Here is a 25,459-nt window from a genome sequence, read left to right on the forward strand (position 1 = left end):
CAGGCTGGAATCTAATCGAGGGGTTCGGGGGGTTTATATATAGAACAACAGATACCCGGGAGTGAGTTACAGGCTGGAATCTGATCAAGTGGTTCGGGTGGTTAATATATAGAATAGCAGATACCTGGCAGTGAGTTACAGGCTGGAATCTAATCGAGGGGTTCGGGGCGGGCGGGGTTTATATAGAATAACAAATACCCGGGTGAGAGTTATAAGCTGGAATCTAATCGAGGTGTTGATGAGTGCTATGTCCGCAATATTTGTTGCCCAGAATTATTACAAGACGCCGAGATGCAGAGAGGACATTTCCCCCGATATTTAAACCACCCATGGGCACCCAGGCTATGAGAATAACGGAAGTCGCAGCTGCTTTCTCAGCAATTCGACTGTCGGTATAACATATAGCAGGGGAAAACCAGACGCACTTCTGCATTTCAAACACTCGTGATATATCTGCTCAGTAGCGGACGTTCTTTGTGCTGGGGGAGTCTGTGCAGCAGATACAGGAGACACCATCAGTCCACCGTCCCTCCAGGGTGAGCGGTCATTGTATGGACTGCTGAACATCGGCCTCACCTCAAACTCCGTGCTCAAATCACAGCCCAGCACCGTGAACCCGAATACCGGGGGCAAGAGACGCCAGATCTTTTCTTATTCTGAAGCCCCATGAGCTGCTTTGGATTTTTCATTCTGTTTGCCCTGCGGTTTGCTGAAGGTAAGTGATTTTTTATTTACGAAATCCACTCGAGTAGGAGGAATGCCACTGCTGGTAGTGGGAGGCGGGATTTAAATCAGCAGTTTTTTTATAGCCGCTGAGCTGGAGTTTTTAACCTACTGCTGCCTATTTTTCGGTAGATCTGGGGGAAGGTGCGTCTGAAAACTTGCTAGAGGCTCGCTGGGACGCATGAGGCCTCCGCACGACAACCAGTCCTAGGTGTGCGTTTAAAGCTTGGATATAACTAGCGCCTGGATCCTATATCCCGCTGCTTTATGCATTAATCTTAACAGCGTTTAATGTTTAGCACAGGCGGCGGGCCGCCGAGAAACTGTCTCGTTAGAAGGTTGATCGACAGCACCAACACTTTAAACATCCATTATTCAGCTTGGTTAGTAACGGGGAATGATAGACCGGTAAGCCTGTCATCAGTAGTGGGGAAAATGCTGGAGTCCATTATAAAAGATGTAATAGCAGAATACTTGGAAAACAGTGACAGGTTCGTACAAAGTCAACAGGGATTTACAAAAGGTGAATCGTGCTTGACTAATCTACTGGAATTCTTTGAGGATGTAACTGGTAAAATAGATAAGAGAGAACCAGTGGATGTGGTGCATTTGGACTTTCAAAAGGCTTTTGATATGGTTCCGCATAAGAGATTACCATATAAAGTTAACGCACATGAGATTGGGGGCAAGATACTGACTTGGATAAAGAACTGGTTGGCAGACAGGAAGCAAAGAGTTGGAATAAATGGCTCTTTTTCCGAGTGGCAGGCAGTTACTAGTGGGTACTGCATGGATCGGTCCTAGGACCCCAGCTATTCACAATATATATAAATGATCTAGACGAGGGAACTAGATGTAGTATCTCCAAGTTTGCAGACGACACAATGCTGGGTGGGCGTGTGTGCTGTGAGGAGGATGGCAAGAAACTCCAGTATGATTTGGACAGGTTGGGTGATTGGGCAGAAGCATGGCAGATGCAATATAATGTGGATAAATGCAAGGTTATCCACTTTGGTGGCAAATACAGGGAGGCATATTATTATCTGAATGGCAATAGATTGGGAGAAGGGGAAGCGCAACGAGACCTGGGTGTCCGTGTGCACCAGTCACTGAAGGTAAGCATATAGGTGCAGCAGGTGGTTAAGAAGGCAAATGGTATGTTGGCCTTCGTAGCGAGAGGGTCCGAGTACAGGAACAAGGATGTCTTGCTGCAGTTGTACAGGGCCTTGGTGAGGCCACACCTTGAGTATTGTATACAGTTTAAGTCGCCCTATCTGAGGAAGGATGTTCTTGCCATGGAGGGAGCGCAGCGAAGATGCACGAGACTGATACCTGGGATGGCAGGAATGATGTATGAGGAGAGATTGGGTCGATTGGGCTTATACTCGCTGGAGTTTAGAAGAATGAGAGGGGACCTCATTGAAACTTATAGAATTCTAACAGTACTAGACAGACTAGTTGCAGGAAGGATGTTCCCGATGGCCGGGGAGTCCAGAACCAGGGGTCACAGTCTAAGGGTAAGCGTTAAGCCAATTAGGACAGAGATGATGAGGAATGTTTTCACCCAGAGTGTGGTGAACCTGTGGAATTCTCTACCACAGAAGACAGTGGAGGCCAATTCATTAAATATATTCAAGAAGGAGTTACATATATTACTGATGTCTAAAGGGATCAAGGGATACGGGGAGAAGGCAGGGACAAGGTACTGAATTTGGATGATCAGCCATGATCTCATTGAATGGCGAAGCAGGCTCCAGGGGCTGAATGGCCTACTACTGCTTCTATCTTATATCTTTCTATATTTATATGTAACTGCCTTCCGCCAGCATTACCCTGTTGTAACACATCCCCTCCGCCTCGGGTCTGCTGCCAACTCCATGCCCTCAGTTATCGGAGTTTCTTCTATTCATCTTCAATTATTCTGCAATCGATACTAATTGGGTTACGTAAACACCCCAAGAATTATGTTGTCTTGGGGGAGGACAGCATGGTATCACTAACACCAACATCCGGATTTCTGCATTTAATTGCGCCCGCCGTACGCCAGATGTCACTGTCTCTTTTACACTGTAATAACGGCGAGCGCCAACAACCTCGTCATTAGTAGTACATCAAAATCCAGATCATTGTATCCAGGATAGAATGAGTTCAGGAGAGTAATTTCAAAGAATCATAGTATCGTTACAGCAGAGAAGGAGACCATTCGGCCCTTCGAGCCCATGCCGGCTCTCTGCAAGAGCACTTCAGCTAGTCCCACTCCCGCGCCCTTTCCCTATAGCCCTGCAATAACTTTTTTTTCCTTCAGGTACTTATACAATTCCCTTTTGAAAGCCGCGATAGGGTTTGCCTCCATCACCCTTTCAGGCAGTTCATTCCAGATCCTAACCTCTCGCTGCATAAAAAACGTTTTCATCATTTCGCCTTTGGTTCTTCTGCCAATCACCTTACAGCTGGGTCCAATGGTGCTCGACCCTTCCGCCAATGGGAATAGTTTCTCTCGATCTACTCCCGCTATCTGGACCCCTCATGATTCTGAACACCTCTGATTAGCACTGTACAGGACCTGAGCGATCAACACGCGATAATTCATGTCACAATTCCTGCTTCCGCAGATTGCAATTTCTCTGCAGTAGTTTCTTGCTTGAGACTTCCTCCTCTCCCGCAGCATCACAATAACCACAGCCTGTCACAATCGACATTCCCTGTCGGAATGTCCATGGTGCTTTATTCCCCATTGTCTTTTAAGAGCTTTACGTAGCCTTTGCTCTGGTCGACTTCACCAGCACGTTGCGATCACTGCAAAGGGAAATAGGATGACGAGTGTAATGTTAAACTGAAAATGACCCCTTTGAGAAAGAGATAGGAGAAAGCACAAGGCGAAGAAAGTGTAAGTTCAAAACATACACACACGTCTGTGAAGCGGGTAATGACATTTTTCTACTTTATACAACCTATATAAATGCAAATTGAAGTTAAACTCGCCACATTTTATTTTAAATCTAAAGCCTCCTAGCGGTTGATTGATTATCCTTCATTTATAGTCAGGATTATTTTAATAATTATCTTTAACTTAAAGAAATTTGCGGTCGAATTTTTACCAGTGGAAATAAAAATCGGGCGGTTTGTACAATGGGCGGGCGTAAGACAACATCAGTTTTACACCGTGGTGCCAAATTTTAAATCTGCTCTTTTAATGATTCAAATTTGTTTTGTTTTGTCAGCTGCCGTTAGCGGTCAAAGCTCAGTAAAGATGCCAAAGCAACTGTCAGTGTTGATTGGCTCCTGTGTGATAATCCCATGTTATGTTGCCCATCCATTGGTTGCACTGGATAGGATGTGGTTAAAGGGAGGGTCGGATCCCAATGACCCGGGAGTCACCATCATTTTCAACTCAAAAAGACGAGAGTCGGCAGACCCTGCATATCGAGGTCGCTGTGGGATGATGACTAGCCGGCACACAAATAATTGCTCCTTTTGGATATCTAGCATCAGGAATGAAGATGAGGGTGACTATTACATTACAGCAACATTCGGTGGAAAAATTATTCCCTCTGAACCGGTGTTTCTTTCCATTTTCGGTGAGTTTTTTCATCCTTTTGTTTGGAAAAAAGTAATTTTCAGGATGCGGGCGTCACTGGGAAGGTCGGTATTTATTGTCCATCGCTAGTTACTCTAGGAAAGGTTTGGCGAACCTTCTTCCTGAACTGGCACCTTATTCTTAGTAGGAGTTTGATACAAGTGAGTGTTGTATGATTCGGATCACAGGCTCACACACAGATTACCCAACAGGGCTTTAGTAGTTGTAAGGCTTTTATTAAAGAGCTACAGTTTTAAAGCATAATCAGGCATTACATATGGTTTAAGACATACAACCCGTGACAGTAGAGAGCAATCTACGACTCCTGAAGCAGAACGCCAAGACCCAGGCGGACAGTTGGTTGGATGGCTGATGAGGCAGCTTGCAGGTCTTGGGTCAGTATGTCTCTGTAGTCACTAACAGCGGTCACCTCTGTCGATTCGTCCCCAGAACTGTTGGAGGTGTTAGGCCTGAGCCAGCATTGATCCACCTCAACGGCTAAACTTAGTCAAGGTGTTAGGCCTGACAGGCATTGATTTCCACCTCGAACAAGCCTTCACCCCTCGCTGTCTGATTCCCTCTCTCAGCCCTCTAAATGTATAGTTATTTCAGTGGGCCGTGATCTATCTAATGTCAATCATCAATAATCCACGTGTGGTGCGGGAAGTCATTTCGCACTGCCCCTTTCGGCCTGGCTGACGAGGCCTTTCTCTTATCTTTCTGAGGAATGTTTTGTTATGTTTCTTTAAGGACATTTTATGACTTTTCGGCTTCAATTTGTCTAGCTATGTTACCACCACCCTGTGTTGTCTTCCATTTAACGATCCCCTTATCACTTTCAGGCCTTTCAGTGTTTGTTATTTGACCTTGCTGATACTTCCCCCATTTATTCCTAACTGCAGTTTTGACGTCTGTTCTAAGATTTAAACATCATCCATGAATCTAATAACTGTTTCTTACAATGCCTTGCTAAGCCACGTCAGAGGGAAGTCAAGATTCAGCCACGTTGTCAAATATAGGTCAGACTGGGCATGGAGGTCAGATATCGGTCCTGAAAGGATATCACTGAACCAGTTGTCTTTTCACCATAAACCGACAGGTTCATGGTCACCTTTACTGGTACTAGCTTATTATTACAAGATGTTGTTTTGTGAATCTGAATTTAAATTCTGAAACCGCCGCAGTGGGATTCACATTCCCTGGATTAGTTGAACAGGCCTCTGCCTTACTATCCCAGTAACAGAGACATCACACTACAAACTATTAACTTGATTGACCTGAAGGAGCTTCTGTTCCCCAATTCAAAGACCACTTGTACTGGGAGGCCTGGAAATAAGAAAATAGACCAACATGCAAAATAAAAGTAGGGGGACATTCAGTCAAATTAGACAGCTATTGTATACACATATAAAGGTAATTTGAACAGGTGGTCAATCCCAATTCACAGACTTGTCCAATGCGAGGTTGCACGGAAATTCAAATCCACGCCCCTTTCTGATTTCCCCTCCATTAATTTAAAATGTAATAGAAATCATGACAGGCTTGTACAAGCACTCCCCGAGATACAGTCCAGTGCGAGGTGTTCAACACAAGGAAATCATATTTGATAAAATGTCCAATTTTTTAAATATATGCAATTTACGTGTGATTAAGGCCCTTAGCCGGATTGGCATTCCCATCAGATGAAGGATGTCAGTTTTGGGGAATGGAACACTTTCAATTTCAGGCACGAAGTGTCAACAAGTAATGTTGCAGATCAGTTGCAGCAGGGATGAGGTGCAGATTAGCTACCCCTCTACTCAGACCCAGTGATGTGCGAAGTGCAAGCTGGAAAGAGAATTGTCCGGAAGCAACAATTCGGGATTTTCCATTTCCACCCCGCCTTTCAAGTTCCAAGCACATTAGGACAGTTTTGTGAGGTGGGGCTTTCTACTGTAAACTGCTTGTCCTCATTTCAAGTACAGGGATGAAACCTTTCACCCCCTTCAATTTCGGCGGGGCTGGCACGGGCATAAAGTGCTGAATGGCATTCTGCGTGCCTTATGTTCCTATGTTAGGTCTGGTCTAGATTAAATAATCATCTGTAATCCACTCACCCCACTGCGTCAACCAGTCCGAAGGAATCAAGGCTACAAATTTACTTAGATGTGATATTCCAATGGCGGTGTTGTGTGGGAGAGATCAGAAACAAGGTAGTGAGAGTTTCTACCGTCGCCATGTGTCATTAGGATAAGAGACATGGCTGGGAAATTCCCTATGATCACCATGTGTCCATGAGCTTGCAAACATAGAAGACTGGTCTCCTCCAATAACTGCTTCTGAATGCATCCTAAGATAGGCAAAATATACTGCTTGAATATTTTGGTAGGAAAATAAATCAGTAGTGCCTCTCCCCTTGGCCTCTCAGTGTCAGCTGTGCCTCATTGGGTAGCACGCTCGTCTCTGAGTTCGAAGGTTGTGGGGTCAAGTCCCACTCCAAGGATTTGAGCACAGAAATCTAGGTTGACACTCCAGTGCAGTGCTGAGGGAGTACTGCACTGTCGAAGGTGCCGTCTTTTGGATGAGACGGTAAACCCAGGCCTTCTCTGCGATCTCAGGTGGACGTATAAGATCCCATGGCACTATATCGAAGAAGAGCAGAGGAGTTCTCTGCGGCGTCCTGGGGCCAATATTTATCCCTCAAACTACATAACAACAACAGGTTATCTGATCATTATCGTATTGCTGTTTGTGGGAGCTTGCTGTGCGCAAATTGCCTACCGCATATCCCACATTACAACAGTGACTACACTCCAAAAGTACTTCATTGGCTGTAAAGTGCTTTGGGACCGGTGGTCGTGAAATTCGCTATATAAATGCAAGCATTTCATTCTCTGGTAAAGGGGATCAAGGAGCTATATCATTACATTGCATCCGGTGTTTATCGTTATACGTGAATATTATTCAGTGAAAAAGCACCAATAACATTCATTCTACCTCTTCATCTTATAGAGAAGCCGAATATATCAGTGACGGAAGAAATCATTGCTGGACAAGCAGTGACCGTAACATGTTCGCTCGTCCAAAGTTGCCCCGATGCCAAAATTGATTTCAGGTGGATTGAGAGCAGCAGTTTTGTCGCTGCGGTTTCGGCCACAGAATTTCAAGACATCGACACCGGCTTTGACCATCCAGATTGGAAAGGGTCGCAGAAAGCTTCCTCCGTGCTGACGTTCACCGCCTTGCGTCAGCATGATGGTGAAATGCTTGGATGTGAGATTCTGGTTTTAGGACATGCACAAGGGATTCGGGAAATGGTTACATTGGACGTTCAGTGTAAGTATCCGCTATTGGCGTTATAAAACATTTATGGTTGGGACTGCAATTGTCACAACGGCAGAACTATGCAATTCATCCACGGCCTCAGTAGACTGGAAAAAATAAATAGGGACGAAGTAGTCTAATTATATAGAAATGCAGTTGCATGCACGTTCGTTTTCTGTGCCTCTATCAGTTTGGGCGAGAGTCAGGCGGCAGCCACTCAGTCTGAAACCAGTATATGTGGAATACCAATTGCAGTCACTAGATGTCAATTGTACTACCGGCTGAACTTTCCTGACCGTCCCACTAAGAACAATGTCAAATTAGCTCTATGGGTGAGTGTTTCGAGATAGGAGCTGGAGTAGGCCATGCAGCCTCACTGAGACTGCTCCGCCATTTTAGCACGAACCATGGCTGAAATTCTAAATTAACACCACTTCCCCATCCAATCCCCTTATCAATTGATTCTTTAGTGCCCAAAATATCTCTCGATCGTAGGCTTGTATTACTCAACGACTGAGCATCTGCAAACCACTTTGGTATGGAATTCCAAAGATTCCCAATCCTCTGAGTGAAATAATTTATCCTCATCTCAGTCATAAATGCCCGACCCATTATCCTGATACTAGGGGATCTCCAGCCAGGGGAAACAGTCTCTCAGCATCTACCCTATCAAGCCCTTTAAGAATTGTATACGTTTCAATGAGATGGCCTCTCATTCGTGTAAACTGCAGGAAAATAGGCCCACTCTAGTCAATCTCTCCTCACAGGACAGCCGTCTCATGATAGGTACCAATCTAGTGAAACTTCGTTGGATCGCCTCTAATCAAGTGTATCATTCCTTGGGTAAGGAGACCAACATTGCACATAGTACTCCAGGTGTGGTCTCAAAAAAGCCCTACATAAATGCAGTAAGACAGTCTTAGTCTTATACTGCAAGCCCGTTGCAATAAAGGCTAATAAATAATTTGCCTTCTGAATTGCTTGCTGTACCTGCATGCTACCATTCTGTGATTTATGTACAAGGACTCCCCAAATACCTCTAATTCCCAACATTTGCTAGCCTGTCAGTTTTAAGAAAAATATTCTGCCTTTCCAACCTTCCTACCAAAGTGGGTTATTTCACAATTCTTTATGTATTGTTGAACGTCGTATGTCAATGCAGAGCAGAGGACCTTGTTCATAACCTTCCTATTATGTTAACAGTACCCTGCTACACTCTCCTCCTCTATTGCAGATCCACCGACCGAGCCTGTCGCCAATTCAGCATCGGTGATAGTGTTGGGCAGATCTGCATTCATTCTCTGTTCAACGCAGAGTAACCCAGAGTCCAGTCTAAAATGGGAAAAGGACGGTAGAATTGTCAGCAACACGTCTTCCAACAACGTTTTGAAGACAGAATTTTCCAACATTACATTTAAGGATGAAGGCCAATATTTCTGCTACGCTGCCAATAAACACGGGACGTCAGTAAGCTCCATAAACCTTGCTGTTGAATGTGAGTACAAAATAATTTCAATCTTTTGAAAAATGATTGCATTGACTTTTATACAAGTGAATGAAAATCGAAATTACTGAATCACAATGTCGTATTTTGTACTAATTTAATTATAAAGCCCATGGGGTAAAATGGGCGGTGGCGGCCGTCCTTTTTACACCCCGCCTGATTTTTGTTTCTGCTGCCTATAATGGAAGAGAAAAGTGAGCGGGGTGTCTATTCAATATCGACACTTTGGCTCTTCCACAATAAACACTTTCACCCCTATAAATTTTAACTAGTCCTCATTTTCCATTGAGAGGAACACTAAAAATATTTGCTAGCAGAAGCATGTCAACATAGTACCATCCGCAGCTCGGAATCACATGGTGCAGGAATCGATCCCGCTCCAGGCCAGAGAGTGCAAACAAAAGGCCTAAATGCTGAGTTGAAAGGCAGCAGAATGTGCAAGTCCCGTGGGTGTGCACGCCCCCACTGAATCTTGTGTTTTGGAAGAACATAAAGGCTTCCTGCACTACATGACAACCCACACTATTGGTTGGTATACATATATATAACTACCACTCTTCACAATGTGGCCTGTCAGGTTGTTACTTAGGTGCCAGGTTACAGACTCACTACAATGATACAGCCCTCTACCATCAGGCGCTAGGTCGCGGAATGTCTACAAAACAGCAAACTCAGTGTGAGCATTCTGAGAAGTTGTTCAGACTGACAGAATGTGAGACGTGATTTTGCTCAGAGATCCTTTCTGGGGGCACTGTTGTTTACGGCTTATACAAGTGAGGAATTGGGGTCACAGAGGGGCAAAACTGCACATGATCGGTAAAGCAAATCAGGCAAACATGAATGGGCATTCCATTTTATACCCTTGACTGGAACAGAAATCGAGCAGGTGTCAAATGGGCTGCCAGTGCACTGTCCCTCATTAGGCCCAGAATCTCGGGTCTCCACGGGTGAGTACGCACGGGGTACTTACCCGTAAGCCCAATGGAAGTGCCGGTTTCGTGCTTGCACTGCACATGCGCGGGAAACCGGCACTTCTGTTCCCCTGAAAGAAGTGGTTAAGAGGTTGGAACGTGTGCGCGGGAGAGGCAGCGCGTGCGCATCGAACTTACTTTTTTTTGCAGGTTTCTCCGGCAAGGTAAGGCTCCAGAAGTTAGACATGTAAAAAGCAGTTGCAAGGCCTGCTTTTAACAAGGTAAGTGGTGAATTAATTAAAATTAAACATTTTTTCCACAGGTTTATTATTTTTAAATACTTTAAAGAAAGTTAAGTTTATTTTTAGCCCCGTTAGAAAAGGAAATTAATTTTTTCAAAAATTTAAATGATTGTTTAACATAGTTATTTCATGTAATTTATAGTTTATTTTCAAAATGTGATTTTTAAAAAATGCATTTGAAGTTTTAGTGATGTTTTAGGGCTTATCGTATTCATAGGTTTGACAGCCCTTCCTGTCAAACTTATGAATGAAGCATTGCCTACTGCCATTGGCTCTCCATGGCCCACGTCATCCCAGGGGACACATGGAACTAACTGCGCCCCTGCGATACGCAAGCATTGCGCCCTGCAGTTGGAGGAGGCCCAGGATCATAATCCCACGTGGGCCCACTGCTCAACGGCCGGCGTGCTAGGTAAGTGCAGGTCGGAGGCTTGCACCCGCGGGAAGCCTCCGACCCGAATTTCTGGGCCATTGTGCGTTATTGCGAAAGATCAATCACACCCGCATGGTGTGTACGTTTGCAGATGACACTCCCCTGGGATATACAGATAATAACGTGGAGGACTGCACCAAGATGCCTGAAGGCGTCACCAGATTTTCAGAGTGGGTGGAAAAATAAAGAATATCATTCAATATAGTGAAGTGTGGGGTGATTCATTTTGGTAGGAGGGCAGTAGATAAGGACGAAACTAAATACAATGGAGGATCAATAAACATCAGCAAAATAAACTGTGCTGTGTGCACTTCTGGTCTCCTTGTCACAAAAACGATATTAAAATACTGGAGACAAGGCAGAAACGATTGACAAGGATGTTACCAGAATTGAGAGGCTGCAATTGTCAGGAAACGCTTTGCAGACCGGAGCTATTTCCTTTGGCAAGGATAAGCCTAAGAGGAGATCTGACAGAAGCCGTTAAAACTATGATGGTTGGGCGTGGATAAACTGAACTTGCTTGTTGGTGAGTCGCGAACAAGTGGGTATGAACGTAAGATAAACACAAGCAGATCAAATAAAGAATTTAGCAGGAAGTGTATTTACGAGGAGCGAGATGAGAATGTGGAAATCGCTGCCACATGCAATGGTTCATGCAGATAGTATTGATGCATTAAATGCACTGCTTACATGAGGGGGGAGGGAATAGAGTGATATGAGGGCAGAGTGAGACGCTAACTAGAGTGTGAAGACCCTTGTGTGGAGTATAAACAGAGGCATGGACGGTTTGCTCCGAATGACCTGTTGCTGTGCTGTAGATTCTAAGTAATCGTTGTAGTTTCCATTTAATTTGCAAATGGCTATCGAGTGCAACTAGGGACAAGATTATCAATGAAGCCTAAAGTTGTAGAAATTTTATTCACGTACGAATTGGAACATCGAATGTTATACCACAATTAAATAAACAGACAGAGAGATTTAAAACATTTGAAAGGGAACTGATTAGCTACTTGAAAAGGAAGATTATAAAACGAAATGGGGAGAGGGGAGTGCACAGGGATTAGAATAGGATTAGAGTGGACAGCTCCCATGAACGAGCTAGCACGACCACGGGTAAGAGGGTCGAATGTGTTGCAATCTCTAGGGCTATATTTAATTTTATACTGTTGTTGGTTTAAATTGATTCAAACATTGGTTGGAACTTAAGAAAGTAGTCAAATATCCCTGCTCGCTTTGTGCACCAGCTGAAAAGGGAGAAACTGAGTTGTATCTCTGTGTGTGAACAAAAGACAGATTGGAACCTCAAAGACAGAAACTAGATAAGACGATTGGTTGCTAAGGGACGCACATACTTGAAGGTTGGGAAACTAGGATTTGGAGGCACGATGCGAGGACAGTAATGAGTTGGTATTCTTATAACAAAAGCGCACGTTCTCCTGCGAAGAACATGTTGTGCTTTCAGTCATGCTAAGAGATGAGGTTTAGCAATATGAGGCAACTCTGAAGATAGCTGAAATACGGTCATGTGAATGGGATTAACGACCGAGGGATAGGGACAGAAATGCGTTTGTGCAGCTCAAGGTAGACGAATAGCATAAAGATAGAACCTGTTCCCTCCTGAAGGTGAGAGCTCTGAGGAAAGTTGGAAGTCTTGGCAGCCCACAAAGGTCAAGTTTGATCATCTTGAGACCACGTGGAAAGGCCAGGTTGTACTAACATCTTGTCATTTATTACAATACTGTAGGATAGTCTTATAAGAACAATACTGTTAATATTCAATATATATTATGTATGTCATTTGAAACTGCGCAGGCCGGAATCACGTGGAAATTATTGTTGCAGGACTAACAACCCTTTGTTCTGACCATAACCACTGACCGTCTGCTTTCATATAATCTTCCACTTTAACAGATCCACCCTCAAAACCACTGGTAAATTCCTCGCTGACTGTAAGAGAGGGTAGTTCCATACCGATATACTGCATTACGCAGAGTAAACCAGAGTCTCGTTTACAATGGATGAAAGACGGTGTCACCATTAAGACCTCCTATTCAAACAATGTGCTGACAACGAGTTTTCCTGACATACAATATGAAGATGAAGGGCAGTACCAGTGCGAGGCAAAAAATAAGCATGGCAGCGTGAGCAGCTGGATGAACATCACTGTAGAATGTAAGCCTAGGAATTTATCTTCCTTCTTTGAAAAAACACAATGATCAATAAATGACTTGTTGTGATATCCATCTAGAAATTGTTACGTAGTAATGCCTCTGTTAAGAAGCCGGTGAAAGAAAATCATGCAACGCTTCAAGCATCGGGGCACTATAAGCACAGACTGCAGGTTCCTGCATATTACCTTTTCAAGCCATCAGAATTCCGTTAAAATAGGAAAATTAAGTCATTTCTATATTTAATTATATTTCTGTTCAATGCTTAACAATACTTTAGCATTCAGATTTACAAAAGAATCTGTGTCATTGACTGACTGAAGAGAAAGCAGGGTCTACAACAAATGAGATAGGGAGCGAGAAAGAGAGCGAGATATATAGACCCGGTCCATATATAGATTATTTGCTTCCAGTGGTCGGTTAGTTTCAAAGAGATCAGAACAATGAGTGACAGCGATAACGACAGGGACGCACGGTGGACTTTCCCTAGATGCAAACGATTCAACAAAGGTTAAAAAGAAGAGGCAGAGAGGCAAATTAAACAAATAAAGACGCCAGTGTATGATTAAGAACTAAATTGTCAATTTGATGTTTAAAATAGTACAGGGCTCTAAAAAAAGTACCACAATGTTCCAGATGTGAATGCTATGCTGCAATATGCTCCCTTGCACACGAACAGTAACTATTCTTGCGGTGCATCACGGTGGGTGCAGATCTGAATGCAACGTTGTAGGACATTCCTTTGATTTCGAATACAATGCTCCATTGGGGAACATTGAAATATAAATGCAATTTATATTGCATGCAATTAAGGTGATGCAGAAAATTGCACGATACCAGTTTGACACAGAAATTTAATTTCAACTGCAGCAGGAAAAAAGTGTTCAGCATTCGCAAAGAAAGTTGTTGGCAATAAAACATGTGATAGCTAGACATGAATATTTTACTGAATTCATTCTGAAGCCATTGGTGAAAATAATTTTCCCAATATTACTGTTTTGGGGTCTTTCTAGAAGTACAGCTGCAACAAAGTCTATAAATCTCTCCTCTGTGATTTCGATCAGGTTCAAATAATGTTAAACCAGCTTTGCATTGACTTAGCATTTGAGACATTCACAATATTGGCTCATTGCACTTTAAAATGATTTTTGCTGTTCATCGAAGCTGTAAGAGTCACGGACACAATGGTTGTAAAGCCAATGAATTATTTTTATAATATGGTCTTATATTGGTTAAACCTGGCTCTGTTTCAGATGCACCGCGGAAACCAGTGGTCAATTTGTCTATAGTAACATTGGAAGGAAGCTCATTCTTCATAGATTGCAAAGCCCAGGGAAACCCACCTGTCACTTTAAGATGGATGAGAAATGGTGAAGAGATCAGCACATCTTCCACCAGTGAACTGAAAGAGGTATTTCAGAACATTAGTTCAAAAGAAGATGGACAATATTGGTGCACCGCTGAAAATTACTTGGGCACTACAAGAAGCTCCACAATGATTTTTGTAGAATGTAAGTACAGCAAAGTGGTTGGGATATCTGGGTTCGAGTGACGTTGTTTCATTGTACTACAGCTGCAGCTAACTTCCTTCCATTGGAGCCCAAATACATTACTGGCGCTCCCTATAGGATGCTTGGTTTCCCATGGCTGTGTCTAAGCCAGAGTGTGATGGAATACTCTCCACTTGCCTGGATGAGTGCAGCTCCAACAACACTCAAGAAGCTCGACACCATTCAGGGCAAAGCAGCCCGTTTGATTGGCACCACATACTCCACCTTAAACATTCACTCCCTCCACCACCGGTGCACCATGGCGGCAGTGTGTACCATCTGCAAGATGCAGTGCAGCAACTCGCCAAGACTTCTTCGGCAGCACCTCCCAAACCCGCAACCTCTTCCACCTAGAAGGACAAGGGCAGCAGGCGCATGGGAACACCATCACCTTCAAGGTCCCCTCCAAGTCACTCACTATCCTGACTCAGAAGTATATAGCCAATCCTTTATCGTCGCTGGGACAAAATACTGGAACATCCTCCCTAACAGCACTGTGGGGGAACCTTCAACACACGGACGGCAACGGTTCAAGAAGGCGGCTCACCACCACCTTCTCAAGGGCAATTAGGGATGGGCAATAAATGCCCACATCCCATAAACGAATAAAAAATGCAGTGGTTGACATTTACAATGGTAGCCAACCTGAAAACAAAGCACGGCCCAGCACACTGAAACCCGATGGTACCGCACAGTATTTCTAACCCTAGATGCATCCATCCGGCATATTTACACCGCGATTATCACTGGGCATTGAGAGGAATTTGCACCTGTTTACTATTATTGTCGCTAACTCGCATTGTTCAGCTAACGCCTTTCAAGATGTTATTTGTCACATTCTCCAGGGTTAATTAAATATTTTTCCTAATAGAATTGCAATGCACATTGGCCTCAGACACATTCTGTGTCTGCTTTTGTCACACCATTCCATAACCCTGCTGTTAGTTAAATTTAAGGAAGAGTTTTATATTTTACTTTATTATAGATCCACCGAGAATACTGGAACAAACGAACTGCACCAGGGCTCAAAACACCATAACGTGTGTGTGTACATTGAAGGCCAATCCATCAGTAGACCACATTACATGGTACCTGGATGGCCGTAACATCACGGGGAACAGTTCTGATTTTGGAGTCGCTTCTTCAGCAATGGACAACAACCTCATGCTAAGCACACTTACACTTAACAAGGAACTGGGGCTTGACCATCGCATCTCTTGTTATGGAAAAAACAAGCACGGTGTCACTTCCTCCACAATTCTGCTCTATTTACCAGGTAACTTCTGCTTGTATTTCACTGAGTAAAACTGGAAAGGAATAAATTTGAGAAGCGCCTTTCTCATTGGTATCTGCTTGTATCTTGCATTGTAAATTAATCATCTGGGGGAGTGGTTTGGGCTTACGGCGATAGTGTAAAATGTGCAAAATCAGCATGGCGAGCTGTTAAACGCCTCTCTAGATTTCCATCTAAATTCACTTTAATCTTCAGATTCATGGCTAGCGTGCCCGGAATTTCCCAATCTGTACATCCAGCAGTAAATGCTCCAACACGATAATGTGTGTTCGGAAAATCCATCCTGGAATGACATAAGCAGTGCCCCAATTGATGGTCTTTTAAAAAACGTAATCTTGGGTTACGGGGGCCGCTATGTAAGATCATAATGCTCTCTTAGAGTAATTGGACAATAGACAAATAGGCAGCAGCCAGTATGTTTGAGCAATAGATCAAGATTTAATAAGCTTCATGCATAATATACTTAACAACAGGCGATAGTTTAACGAGTAGCTCGCAGCCCATGGCCTCTAGAACCTCTCGAACACAGGTGACGTCGTCTTCAGTCTGTTCATTTGTCTTCATAGTAGATCTGTTAAAAGTTATTCTTTGAGTATCGAGGTTTTAACCCTTTTCTTAGCAAAAGTTCGCTTGGCCAGTGTCCATATTTGGGCTTCAACAAATACACTTTTATTAATTGGTACTAATAGCCAAAATACCATTGTCGCTCAGACTAAGGGTGGCATTTTGGCCCCGACATTGCAGTGTTTTTCCGACAACTCTGCGATGTTCATCGTTTTCTTGTTTGTACGTTCTTCACGTCATTGGAATTTACCTTATCTCTCTTATTTCTAGCTTCCCTGGTACAACCAGTACAAGGCCTCATAAGCTGCTTAAGCTGTGTGACTGACTGTTATTAGAACTAATCAAGACTGTTTTTGACTGTCCTTGCGGTAAAATTTTGAACAAGCCTGAGCATTTTAGTTACCCAGGGAATTGAGGGTAAGATTAGTTGGTCCAGTGGTGCAATTAAATCCTTAAATTATGATTCTCATCCACTCAGCACCTCTAAATACTAGTCTTTGGCACACTGGTAAGACTGGCAGCCTATCCATTGTTGCCCTTGGGAAGGTGGTGGTGGGCCTTCTGCTTGGACATCTGCAATCCAGGTGGCAAAGGTCCTCCCACTGTGCTGTTAGCCAGCGGTTCTTGGATTTTGAATAGAGACCATAAAGGAACGGCAATATATTTCCAAGTCAGGATGGTGTGTGTCGAAGAGAAATTTGAAGGCGATGGTGTTCCCATGCACCTGTTGCCCTTTTCCTTCTAGGTGGTGGGCCTCGGGTTTGTGAGTTGCTGTTGCAATATATTTTATGTAAGAATATTATAGAATAGAATATTCAAACGAGGGAAGTATGTATAAAATCACATGATTGTATACAAGCTACTAACTGTTATGATTTAATATTTAGGGTTATTTTTGAATATGCATGAATTTGCTCCCACAATAGGAACTCTTATGTATTTTTGCCAGAGCTGACTTGATGTTCCTTGCAACATACTTAAATCTGCTAATATTATTTTCTGATATTTAGAAAGATGGTTTTGGAAATTGGCAGTCGGAATCGGAGCAGCAGTCATGATTTCCATTGTTCTGATTGTGATCTTTGTGGCCAGGAAGTTCGGGAAGTAAGTGTTGTTTCGCGATTACAATTACTGTTATACTTAACCCGTAATATCTAACACGCTACCTGTTAACTTGATGCAGTTGCAGCAACTCTGGGTTAAATGGACAACACCAGATCGAATTTCTCAAATTACTATTATCTCCAGTGCCTGAAAATGAATGTATTACTTATTTACTGAATGAAAGTAGTTTGTTCACATAATAATCCTTACTCTAAGGCATTCCATTGAGATATTCACCAAACAAACTTTTAGGAGAATATTTAGATAGTATAGTGCTTTCAGGATCTGACATGTCCGAACAACCAGAAGCGGAAGTAGAAGCAGAGTCTGCAATAACTTTTTAAAAAGAAAGTGGATTAAAATTTAGCAGAATAAAGTAAAAGCGAACGGATGAAAAAGAATAGGATTTGACTTTATTAGACAGTTCTTGCAGAGGGCTAATATAGGGACGACAGGGAGGACTGCTTGTTTTGTGTTGATAAATGTCCTGAATCCATGCTTCTCATGGTCGGCCAATCCATCCTACATTAAGACCAGCGACGCATAATTGCTAGACACCATGTGGAACACTGACCACGTCCCATTCCTCTCAATGTGCTATGTTCCGTTTGTGGATTCAAGCCCAACTTCGGGATTTAAGCATATAATTTAGTATGACAATTCACTGCCCTACTGAGAAGTTGCTAAATTTGCAAAGATGCCATCTTTCAATTGATAAGTGAAACCAAAATCTGCTTGTTCCAGTGGACGCTACAACTGCAATGAGGAACTTTAGGGCTGGCATTCTGGGAGGATGAGAGCCGTAGCACTTGTTGTGGACTGCAATAACATAATGGCCCAGAAATTCGCGTCAGGTGCTTCCTGCGGGTGTAAGCCCCCGACCTGCACTTACCTACCGCGCCGGCCGTTGAGCTGTGGGCGCGCGTGGGATTCCGATCCTGGGCCGCCTCCAACAGATTGAAATTCCACTGCTAATAGTGACCAGAGGAAATCAGCCTTCCTCTTGTGTTTGTTTTATAAATATTGCAATCATTACACTTCGAAGGCGTGTTATTCTGTAGCCGAGCAGATGGATTTGGGGTCAACCTCTTAAGATCGACATGAGGAGGAATTTCTTCACTCAGAGGGTTTGAACCTTTGCAATTCTCTACCCCAGGGGGCTGTGGATGCTCAGCCGTTGATTATGCTCAAGATTGAGAGAGGTAGATTTTTGGGCTCTTGGGGAATCAAGGGATATGGGGACCGGGCGGGAAAGTATCGTTGAGGGCATGGATCAGCCATGATTTTACTGAATGGTGGAGGAGGTTCGCGGGGACGTACGGCCGACTCCTGCTCCTAATTCTTATGTTCTTATGATTTCTTGACATTTAAATTAGTGTGCTTTTATTTAACTCTGTTCTTTTTCTCAGCAGAAAAAGAAAGAATGGTTCTCTACGATATTGGCGTGCCGAAAAGGTAATAACTGACGGGAGCGCCATACAATACAAACAGGCGTCACTCCTGTATCCGCGTGAAAAATAATAGCCCTGAATTTCCGATCAGAGGCCTTCTGCGGGCGGACGCCTTTGATCGGAAAAAAATCTATGAACTTACCTGCTGATTCCGTAGATCCCGAAGCTTCCGATCCTGCGCCTCTCCTCTGCCAAATGTCTAGAGGCCCAGGTATCCCACGGGGCGCATGCGGTTCGCAAGCGGCCGGGGATCACGTGGTCCAGGCGAACCAATCAAAGAAGGGAATGCCCCTTCATACTTTTGAAAGGTCCGAACGCACAGAACTGTCAAAAGCATGAATGGTGATCACATTTCAAAACACACTAAAACATTAAATATGTTTTTAATTACATATTGAAAATCAATTAAAATGGCAATTAATTAAATATTTCAAACAAAAATTAAATTTTCTGTAAAAAGTAATTAAATGATTTTACAGGGCTAAAAATAAACTTACATTTCTTAGGTGTATTTTTAATTCATAAATTAGTGATTACATTTTATTTTTCTATTTGTTAAACTCTTATGCTGGTAGAAGCAGGCCTCATGAGGATTCTTGACAGATCGCAAGTGCCGGGTTTGAACACTTCATACACAACCGTGGGGGTCGGAAATTCCCGCCCAATATATTTATAAAGCGCATTTCAATTCTTCAGGATGTTCCCAAGTGCTGTGTGCCCAATGGATTAATTACAATGTCCTAATTGCCTCGCTGGTTTTTATCAGAGATAACATGTGTTCTGAGCGTAAGGTCTGCGCCTGGTGTAAGGTGGCCGCAAGTTTCAATCTCAGGTCTGTGCCAGGCTGACAGTTGCCTCTAAGTATAGCCTCGATGCTACTGGGGTAAATGGCAGACATCGTTCCAATCCCTGATCACTGTCGAGTAAGTCCTTCCCGGCTGGGCAATGTGCCCAAGTCATGGCTGGTTACGCAGAGGATCAGGCGCAAATGTGAGCACGTATTCCCTCCGGCAGCCAGTGTCAGCACACATTAACAATGTCCACTAGATTACAAAGAACAACTGAGAAAACTAGAACTGCGGGCTAGCCAAGATCGAAATTCATCGCGGACGATAGCGTAAAAGGAGCGATATTACATGGATCACCTGTTTTACGCCCCGTGTTTTTTTTTAGTCGTACCACGGATTCTTTCTGTTGCAGATGGAATATCCCGACAGTGACGGCGGAGAAGTGATATCCAACTGGACGGAGCAGAACGACGAAATTTCTTACGCCAATGTGCAATTTTTAACTATTACTCAAGAGCAACAATATGTAAATCGCAACGAGAGGAGCGTGTATGCAGATACTAAATTCACCAGAAAAGGACCAGAACTTGCAGAGGACGCCTTGTCTTAATCCTAACATTTCAGTTGAAATACCATGAGAGACACGACGCATTTTTACAATCAGGACATTGGAGACGCTCGCTGTTGTTGCTTGCAGTATTTGACCCAATATGCTCCACTTCCAACTTGAACGCTAGTTGGCTCCGATTCCTAAAATCTCTGCCTTAAGCTGCTTTTGTGCCGCTGCCTCCCTTCACCATGAGATATGTCGCGAGTCTTTTCCTGTCCTTATTAGATATCAAAAAAGGCCACTTGCAGTAGCGTTCACTGAACAGCGATATAAAAAAATGGATATATTGTCCCTCTCTAACCCAGGGCTCCGAGTCCATTTGGATACCCTCAGAGACGATTCATCCATGAGCAACTTGTTTACTTTCGAAGCTGCATTGCTCAACTGCATTGGTTAAAGCCATTGAGGGCAATTGTGCGATGCAGCCCACTGCCACTCACCGGGTAATCTAACGCTGATTTGATGGCCCAGAAATTCGGGTCAGGGGCTTCCCGCGGGTGCAAGCCCCCGACTTGCACTTACCTACCGCGCCGGCTGTTGTGCTGTGGGCCTGCGTGGGAGTGCAATCCTGGGCCTCCTCCAACTGCCGGCGCGCAGTGCTTGCGTAACCCAGGGGCGCAGTTAGTTCGATGCGTCCCCTGGGATCAGGTGGGCCATAGAGAGCCAATGGTAGCAGGGCATGCTTCATTCATAAGTTTGACAGGAAGAGCTATAAATACTATCAGCCCCAAAACACCACTCAATCTTCAAATAATTTTTTTTAAATCACATTTTTAAAATAACTATAAGTTACATGAAATAACTATTTTAAACAATAATTAAAGTTTTTGAAAAAAATTATTACATTTTCTAACGGGGCTAAAAATAAACTTACCTTTCTTTAAATTATTTAGAAATAATAAACCTGTGGAAAAAATGTTTTAATTTTAATTAATTCACCACTAACCTTCTTAAAACAGGCATTCCGCCTGCTTTTTAAAAGTGTAACTGTTGGAGACTTACCCTCCCGGCTAAAGCTGGAAAAAAAACCTAAGTTCAATGCGCACGCGCTGCCTCTCCGGCGCACGCATTCCACCTCTGAACCCCTTCTTTCAGGGGAACGGAAGTGCTGGTTTCCAGGCATGCGCACTGCATGCATGAAACCGGCACTTCCATTGGGCCTACGGGTGAGTACCCCGTGCGTACTCACCTGTGCTTGCCTATGTAGGAAGCATCCACGGACAAAGGAATGGGTAGGAACGGGAAACCGTGCACTGTGTTGTCCATGATGCTACATCTCCGAGTGTCCAACCGATTATACCGTGTAAGGGAGATCTGACGGACACTTTACAGCCTTCTCATCGGATTAGACATGTTAAACACGCTGTACACTGATGGAAGATTTGGACCAATCGGTGCAGACCCATATTGCAGCCTGTGAGCACAATAAAATTCAAACTACTGCCTTTGTGTTGACTATTGCCTGTAATTGAATCACCCTCAGCTGCTTCTAACCAAAGAGGCAAAGTATTAATAGACTATTAAACAGGAGAGCCAACCGGATTATTAAAGCGCTGTAAGAATTCACTGTAAGAATGATTAGTAAACATTTTTGGAGCAACTTCGCAGGTCCACAGAGTGGTTATAATAATGGAGTAGTAATCCAGAGGCCTGGACTCATGATCCAGAGACATGAGGTCAAATCCCAACACGGCAGCTGGGGAATTTAAATTCAGTCTATAATTTTATTTTCGTTTATGGGATGTGGGCGTCGCTTGCAAGGCCAGCATTTATTGCCCATCCCTAATTGCCCCTGTGCAGGTGGTGGTGAGCGGCCTTCTTGAAGCTCTGCAGTCCGTGTGGTGAAGCTACTCCCACAGTACTTTTCGGGAGGGAGTTTCCTGATTTTGAGTCAGCGACGATGAAGGATCGGCGATATGCTTCCAAGTCAGGATGGTGTGTGACTTGGAGGAGAACTTCGAGGTGGTGGTGTTCCCATGTGCCTGCTGGCCTTGTCCTTTTAGGTGGAAGAGGTCGCGGGTTTGGGAGGTGCTGCCAAAGAAGCCTTGGTAAGTTGCTGCAGTGCACCTTGTAGATGGTGCACACTGCAGCCACAGTACACCAGTGGTGGAGGGAGTGAATGTTTAAGGTGGTGGATGGGGTGCCAGTCAAGCGGGCTGCTTTGTCCTGGATGGTGTCGAGCTTCTTGAGTGTTGTTGGCGCTGCTCTTATCCAGGCAAGTGGCGAGTATTCCATCACACTCCTTACTTGTTCCTTGTAGATGGTAGAAAGGCTTTCGGGAGTCAGGAGGTGAGACACTCACCGCAGAATACCTAGCCTCTGACCTGCTCTTGCTGCCACAGTATCAGGAATAAAAAGCTAGTATCAGTAATGGTGACCATGAAACTATCGGATTGTCGTAAAAGCCCAACTGGTTCACTAATTTGCTTTAGGGAAGGAAATCTGCCGTCCTTACCTGGGTCTGGCCTACATGTGACTCCCGAACCATGCAATGTTATTGATTCTTTGCTGCCCTCTGAAATGGCCTAGCAAGCCAATTAGTTATGGGCAGTTGGGGATGGGCAATAAATGCTGGCCTTGCCACCGACGCCCACATCCTGTGACTGAATAAAGAAATATACATTGCAGCTGTTGAAGAAGGCGGCCCACCACCACCTTCTCAAGGGAAACTGGCGATGGCAATAACTGTCGGTTTTGCCAGCGACGCCCACAGCCGAGAGCTATTTAAAAATATCCCAGCATTTACCCATGTCCAATTTTACAATGATGTCCCCATTCTGAACATCTTGTTTCTTGTTGAAACCTGATTCCCGCCGGTAGCTCTCAAATGATCAGATTTTAGCTTGCAAGCCTCAAAGCGAGTGTCGGCGGGATTTTAGACAGGAGCGGGAGCCCTGACTGACCCTTAAGTGCCTAACCCACTTTAGCTAGATTGCGGGCAGATTAATTGCTGCATTGGTTGTGATTTTACAGACTATTGGACAATCCATATTCTTAATTCAAATTTCAGTTTTTTGTAACTTCTTTGATTCCTCCTGCAGCCCGAGGTGTTACTTGTTCTGTGTTCTGTGAGGATGAAGGATTTTCAATCCAACAGCGACACAAAGTGGTAACTCTGCAGCGTTGCCAAGGCGATCGGTCACTGTATCAGACACATCTGAGTTCAACAGACGCAGTATCTTGCGTAGATAAACTCCCAGTTAACCTCACCTTCCCCAAAATAGACGGTTGTAAGGTGTACAGGTGCTTTGAACGAAACATCAGATGGACCTTGGTGTGCATGTACATAGATCCCTGAAGGCAGCAGAACAGGTGGATAAGGTGGTTAAAAAGACATATGGGATACTTGCCTTCATTAGCTGAGGCATAGAATATAAGAGCAGGGAGGTTATGATGGAGCTGTACAAAACGCCGGTAATGCCACAGCTGGAGTACTGTGTGCAGTTCTGGTCGCCACACTATAGGAAGGAAGTGATTGCTTTGGAGATGGTGCAGAGGAGATTTACCAGGATGTTACCTGGGCTGGAGCGCTTCAGCTATGAAGAAAGATTAGACAGGCTGGGGTAGTTTTCCTTGGTGCAGAGAAGGCTGAGGGGGGACCTGATTGAGGTGTACAAAATTATGAGGGGCATAGATAAGGTGGATAGAAAGGAACTTTTCCCCTTAGTAGAGGGGTCAATAACAAGGGGGCATAGATTCAAGGTAAGGGGCAGGAGGTTTAGAGGGGATTGGAGGAAAAACTTTTTCACCCAGAGGGTGGTTGGAATCTGGAACTCACTGCCTGAAAGGGTGGTAGAGGCAGGAACCCTCACAACATTCAAGAAGCATTTGGATGAGCACTTGAAACGTCATAGCATACAAGGCTACGGACCAAATGCTGGAAAATGAGATTAGATTAGATAGCGCTTGATGGCCGGCGCGGAAGCGATGGGCCTATGGGCCTCTTTCTGTGCTGTATAACTCTATGACTCTATGACTCTATGAAACAGATGTGCCGCATGGCAGACTGGTCACGGGAATAAAAGCCAAGGCAAAGTGGCAAGTTGGATCCAAAATTGTCTCAGAGGCAGGAAACAAACGGTAATGGTCGAAGCGTGCTTGTGTGAATGGAAGGCTGTTTCCAGGGGCGTTCCGCTGGGCTCAGTACTGGGTCCTTTGCTTTTTGAGGTATATAGCAATGATTTGGTCTGGCATGTCGGAAGTATGATTAAGAAGTTTGCAGATGATACAAAAATTGGCCGTGTGGTTGATAATGATGAAGAAAAGCCTAAACTGCAGCAAGTTATCAATGGACTGGTGAGGTGGGCAGAACAGTGGCAAATGGAATTCATTCCAGAGAAGTTTGAGGTAATGCTTTTGAAGAGGGCTAACAAGGCAAGGGAATACACTATAAATGGTAGGACACTGAAAAGTGCAGAGGATTAGAGGGAACTTGGGGTGCATGTCCACAGATCCCTTAAGGTACCAGGACAAGTAGATAAGGTGGTTAAGAAGGCATAAAGGATACGTGTTTTTATTAGCCGAGGCATAGAATATAAGAGCAAAGAGCTTATGCTTGAAATGTATAAAACACTAGTTAGGCCACAGCTAGAATATTGCTTGCCGTTCTGGTCAAAATATTACAGGAAGGCTGTGTATGCACTAGGGAGGGTGCAGAGGAGATTTACGAGGATCTTGCCTGGGCTGGGGAATTTTAGCTATGAGGAAAGATTGGATAGTGTGGGGTTGTTTTCTTTGGAACGGTGTAGGCTGCGAGGAGACCAAATTGAAGGGTATAAAGTTATGAGAGGCCTAGATAGAGTGGAGAGGAAGGATCTATTTCCCTTAGCAGAAGGGTCAATAACCAGGGGGCATAGATTTAAAGTGATTGTTAGGAGGTTTAGCGTAGATTTGAGGAGCATGCTTTTCACCCAAAGGGTGCTGGGGGTCTGGAGCTCATTGCCTGAAAGCGTGGTAGAGGCAGAAACCCTCATCACATTTAAAAAGTACCTGGATATGCACTTGAAGTGCCGTAACCTGCAAGGCTACGAATCAAGTGCTGGAAGGTGGGATTAGGCTGGATAGATCTGTATCGGCCGGCCTGGACAAGATGGGCCGAACGGCCTCCTTCTGTGCTGTAACTTTCTATGATGCTATGAATGTGTTCTGCTTGATGCAATGCACTTGCTCCCCCTGTC

General features: G+C 44.1%; 1 protein-coding gene across 2 annotated transcripts; it reads left to right on the top strand.

The window, feature by feature from the left end:
• Positions 1-443: 443 nt before the first annotated feature.
• Positions 444-21,724, top strand: LOC147109945 (myelin-associated glycoprotein-like). 2 transcript variants are annotated; one of them, XM_086003943.1, is made up of 10 exons: positions 444-715; positions 3,945-4,301; positions 7,292-7,615; positions 8,838-9,098; positions 12,665-12,925; positions 14,175-14,432; positions 15,457-15,747; positions 17,340-17,433; positions 18,843-18,888; positions 20,085-21,724. In XM_086003943.1, exons 1-10 carry the CDS (start codon positions 667-669, stop codon positions 20,280-20,282), a joined length of 2,139 nt encoding a protein of 712 aa, XP_085860069.1. In that variant the 5' UTR covers positions 444-666; the 3' UTR covers positions 20,283-21,724. The 2 variants fall into 2 exon arrangements, with proteins under 2 accessions (XP_085860069.1, XP_085860070.1); XM_086003944.1 differs by having other exon boundaries at positions 18,846-18,888.
• Positions 21,725-25,459: the final 3,735 nt, after the last annotated feature.

The sequence above is a fragment of the Somniosus microcephalus genome, chromosome 12 (assembly GCF_052327205.1).
Source record: "Somniosus microcephalus isolate GS21.2 chromosome 12, FLI_Smic_1.0, whole genome shotgun sequence".
Taxonomy (NCBI): domain Eukaryota; kingdom Metazoa; phylum Chordata; class Chondrichthyes; order Squaliformes; family Somniosidae; genus Somniosus; species Somniosus microcephalus.

Excerpts from the sequence above, each read along its gene's own strand:
- LOC147109945 (XM_086003943.1), top strand. The coding sequence starts at position 667 with ATGAGCTGCTTTGGATTTTTCATTCTGTTTGCCCTGCGGTTTGCTGAA. Across the intron at positions 716-3,944 it reads TGCCCTGCGGTTTGCTGAAG|CTGCCGTTAGCGGTCAAAGC; the intron begins GTAAGTGATTTT and ends TTGTTTTGTCAG. Across the intron at positions 17,434-18,842 it reads GTGGCCAGGAAGTTCGGGAA|CAGAAAAAGAAAGAATGGTT; the intron begins GTAAGTGTTGTT and ends TCTTTTTCTCAG.